The 4,581-nt window shown below is 38.3% G+C and overlaps 1 protein-coding gene across 3 annotated transcripts in view; it reads right to left on the bottom strand.

Annotated features, from left to right (window-relative positions):
* The window catches only part of LOC122534288 (neural-cadherin-like), a 19,376-nt gene that overhangs the window by 11,759 nt on the left and 3,036 nt on the right, over positions 1-4,581 (bottom strand). For 2 of the 3 annotated variants that reach the window (XM_043664788.1, XM_043664790.1), the window contains one exon: positions 1,797-1,988. In XM_043664788.1, the coding sequence (XP_043520723.1) occupies positions 1,797-1,988 (192 nt within the window). Of the gene's footprint in view, positions 1-1,796; positions 1,989-2,992; positions 3,002-4,581 lie in introns of all 3 variants that reach the window. The other variant, XM_043664789.1, reaches the window with a different exon arrangement.

Genomic DNA, 4,581 nt, shown 5'->3' with positions numbered 1-4,581 from the left:
ATTGAAGATAATTGCAACAAGAGGGGTGTAATTTTATTATACCGAGTTGATATCGAACAGAGAACATTAATTGTAAGTGGAAAATTCTTAATTTTTAACTTTTATTTCCTTCTTTTTCTTTCTCTGATGTTAACTGAAGAAGGGTGTAATTTTATTTCTATCAACTTGAAATAAATTTAAGAAAACTGTTCACAGAATTATCATGTTGAGTTAATATTAAAAAGAGAACACTAATTGTAAGTGGAAAATTGCAACAAGATGGATGTAACTTCATTTCTATCAATTTCTAGTGAATTATAAAAAATTGTTTATTAAAAGAATCATTATTGCATCGACTTAAAATTAAAAAGAAAACACTAATTGTAAGTGGAAAAATTTATAATTTCAATTTATAATTTTTATTTCCTTCTCTTTCTCTCTTTGATAATTGCAACAAGAAAGAATTATAAAAGAATTATTATTGCGTATGACTTAACATTAAAAACAGAATACCAACAGTGTGGAAGATTCTCAATTTCGAATTTTTACTTCCTTCTCTTTCTTTCTTTGATCTCACCAAGAGGAGTGCAATTCTCGTTATCATAGTTTTCTCTCGTATCAAAATTATATCTATCTCGTTATCATAGTTTTTTCTCGTATCAAAATTGTTTCTAAATTCTCAATTCTCTATTTCAAAATAACTTCTCGCCCTTTCCTCAGACTTGAAATCATAATCTTCGCACTTGAACAATTTAAACGTATCGCATCGTTCTTCTCGTTGGAAAACGTTTAAGATTATCCCTGATGTTTTTCGTCGTATATCTATTTTACTGTTTCGTTCGTTCGATACGGCTCGTAAAGGCGTGCAGTAAATACTCGGTGTTTCGAGTAAACCTAACTTAAACCTATTCCCCACGGAATAGCTAGAAACCTCCCTCTAGACTTTTACGAACGCAATAAATCATCCCCCATATATTAAGTTGGTCAAACTATACGTTTCTGTTTTCTTTTTCTTTTTTGATCGAAGAGAAAGACGAATTTTTCGCGAGAAACAAAAACTTTGTTGTACAATATATTTGGCTCGATCATCTTTCAGTCGACCTCAAAGTTCACGGTTCCGACAAAAGACAATTTAAAATCCTCGTCGACGGCGAAATTTAGCAAATTTAGTAGTATGAACGTTTCTTAGCCATACAATTTTTTCGTCAGCTTCTTTGCAATGTATTTACTTTCGTTAAAGAACAAAATATGAATATACAACAGCAAAATCGAAATTTAGCAAACCAAATTCTGACACTGTTTAAAAGGCTTCTTCACTTCATACAAATCAGATAGATTTTTCACCAGCGTTTCCCCCCTTTTTTCGGAATACAGTGAAAATGTTCCTGATCTCACGATTTTTCAAAACAAGCTCGAACAAAATCGGCTTTACCAACGATTACGCGATAAAAACTGCTTGAACGTCAGTCACGTTTTGCAAATCTGTCGGAGAGAAGAGAAGCAGAAAAAGATGCAAAATACTTGTTCCGACCGAGTCGAACATTTTCCACGATCCGCGGAAATCACCGAGCGAGCCGCTTAACGCGTCCAACGATTAAGAAACCTTCCCCCCCCCCCCCGTTCGCGATATCGATTATCCATTATAATTCCCTGCCCGCAATTATGGTGTTACGGGCCGTGCACACATGCACGGCCGAGTAATTGCCAGTTACAGGTAATCGCGTTCGAGTCGGAACGTGGCCGGTCTTCACGCCTCGATTGGCCGCGTTCCGACAACACGCAGGCCCAGCTAAGGTTAATATGCAATTCATACGTACTGCGATCCCGTACGATGAAGTAATGAATATTGCTGTCGGTGTCAGGATCCCTTGCCTGGAGGGTAAACACGTGAGTATTCGGCGGTGCGTTCAGCTGCACGACCGTTTGCATCGGCAGCGGCCGATTTATGAAGTACGGCGGCTCGTCGTTAACGTCCTTCACGTTGATAATGACACGCTGATTGTCCGTGTCTGCAAAATCGACCGATCGATTATTGATATAATGCCTGGCAACCGTGACACTCGTACCCACACACACACACCTCCCCCCCCCCCCCCCCCCATCGAGCCAGAAAACCAGCGGCGGACAGTGTTGAAAGGCGGTGACCGGATATCGTTTGACATTATCTTGTCTGGCGCTTTGACCTTCGACCTTTGTCCGATCAAACGCGAGCCGATTTGACATGTCTGCTTTAGGCGGGACGAACCATTTCCAGTCATTTGCAATTTGCGATACTTGCAGGCTTGAGAGTCGACACCCGAACCGTACACAATTATTTGTCGCTTTCTTCTTGAACTCGAAATTACTGATAAATAAGTGATAAAAAAATTCATTGTTTGCTTCGCCCGTATATACATAAATATACCTAAAATACTGAGAAAATATTGCAATTTTGAGACAAAAAGATTCTTCACGTGAGTAGCAAGAGGTTAATCTCGAAAAAGTGTAGGTTTATTCTTTCGTAAAGGGAGAAAAGAACATCGAAGCGAGTTTGGTATTAAGGTTAACGCTTGGTTTCGCGAAGTTGACGAATTCTGACGAATTTTTTTTTTTTTTAGAAAATTCGCCCTGGAACGAGGTTAAGGCCGAATCCGCCGCACGCCGGCGATGAAACGTTCTGTCGGACGGGGAGAAATTCAGTTTGTTAACTCGCATTTTCCACCGTCGCCGCCCATAAACACTGTCTGACCTAACGAAATACTGGTACACTAGTGGCTAGTGGCAAGCTCTGAAATTTCTAATGCAAGAATCTGGAGCAATTTTATCGCGCAAGCCACGCTCGCACGGCTACCAAGAAGCGTGTAGACGAAAATTCTGTGTGCTGAAACTGACAAGGTTCATTGTGAAACTAACAAGTACGTAAAAGTCGAGAACGAGACACAGAATTTTCATCGAAAATTACGAAGATACGATTTGTGCGTGATCGCAAGAGAAGAGAAAGAGAAGTGAGGATGATACGTGTGTGTCTACTTACACTGAAATCCTGTTGAAGCCAAGAGCACGGGGAAAGAAAACATATTAGGTATTAGTAAGAGCGACACGGAAGCGTCAGATAGATAACTGAAGCGCGAACGCACGGCAAGAAATTCTCTTCTAAAAAAAAAAAAAAAAGAAAATAAAAAAAGTAAAAAAAAAGGGGGGGGGGAAAGTAAGAGGCGGAACGACGTTGAAACGGGGAAACCGTGCCCGTACCAACAATTCTGAGGTAATAATTTCGCCGAGCGAGCTGAATAACGCTGACGCACCGGAATACGGCGTAATTTAATTCCTTCCGGCCCTCTCATGCGTGACACGCGTCCCCGTTCGTTTTTCCCGGTGAAACTGTAATTAGCGCACGACCCCACCGCACGTTCGAACAATTACCCGTTCCCGAAGGGAAATTGCATCCACGTGCGAGCGCGACGCAAAAGCAAAGAGTCCTCGCTCGCCGGATGCCAACTTTCGATATACATATATATAGATATGTATTTCGTATGTATTTCGTACGTATTTCTTGCCGTGACTCGCGCAGCTTCTCCGGCCATCGCGTCAGATTCGCACCACGAAAATTTCACATTGTCAAAATTGTCGATCGTCGCGTGTTACAGAAGATCGCGTAGATCTTCCCCAGGCTTGGCGAACACTTTTGCTCTTCTTCTTTCTTTGCAGGCTTTAACCTAGTAACCTAGCCACACGTTTGGCTTAATGTTTGAACTTTGTCTTTTGCGGAAAAGTACTTTCCTACGACCTTTTTTTTTTTGATTTATTTTTATGACACGTAACTCAGATTTCCACAATTTACAACTGGACTTTGTCTGTTTGTAGAAAAATAAATAAATTTCTGTGGCCTCTTTTTCTGATACATTTTTGTAACTCGTAACTGAGTTTTCCACAGTATACAACTGTAGCAATTAATTATTACTGTAACGTTATTACTATAAATTATTGTAAATTGCAACTCAAAAATTAATTGTTACTATATATTCTTATAGAACTTTTTTCCTTCTGCTTTATTTTTATGACACGTAACTCAGCTTTCCACAATTTACAACTGGACTTTGTCTGTTTGTAGAAAAATAAATAAATTTCTGTGGCCTCTTTTTCTGATACATTTTTGTAACTCGTAACTGAGTTTTCCACAGTATACAACTGTAGCAATTAATTATTACTGTAACGTTATTACTATAAATTATTGTAAATTACAACTCAAAAATTAATTGTTACTATATATTCTTATAGAACTTTTTTCCTTCTGCTTTATTTTTATGACACGTAACTCAGCTTTCCACAATTTACAACTGGACTTTGTCTGTTTGTAGAAAAATAAGTAAATTTCTACGTCCTCTTTTTCTGATTCATTTTTGTAACTCGTAACTGAGTTTTCCACAGTATACAACTGTAGCAATTAATTATTACTGTAACGTTATTACTATAAATTATTGTAAATTACAACTCAAAAATTAATTGTTACTATATATTCTTATAGAACTTTTTTCCTTCTGATTTATTTTTATGACACGTAACTCAGCTTTCCACAATTTACAACTGGACTTTGTCTGTTTGTAGAAAAATAAGTAAATTTCT

Source organism: Frieseomelitta varia, unplaced genomic scaffold (genome assembly GCF_011392965.1).
Source record: "Frieseomelitta varia isolate USP_RPSP 00005682 unplaced genomic scaffold, Fvar_1.2 scaffold_582, whole genome shotgun sequence".
NCBI lineage: Eukaryota > Metazoa > Arthropoda > Insecta > Hymenoptera > Apidae > Frieseomelitta > Frieseomelitta varia.
The sequence above is the reverse complement of the archived record's forward strand: the minus strand, read 5'-3'. Positions and strand labels throughout refer to the sequence as shown.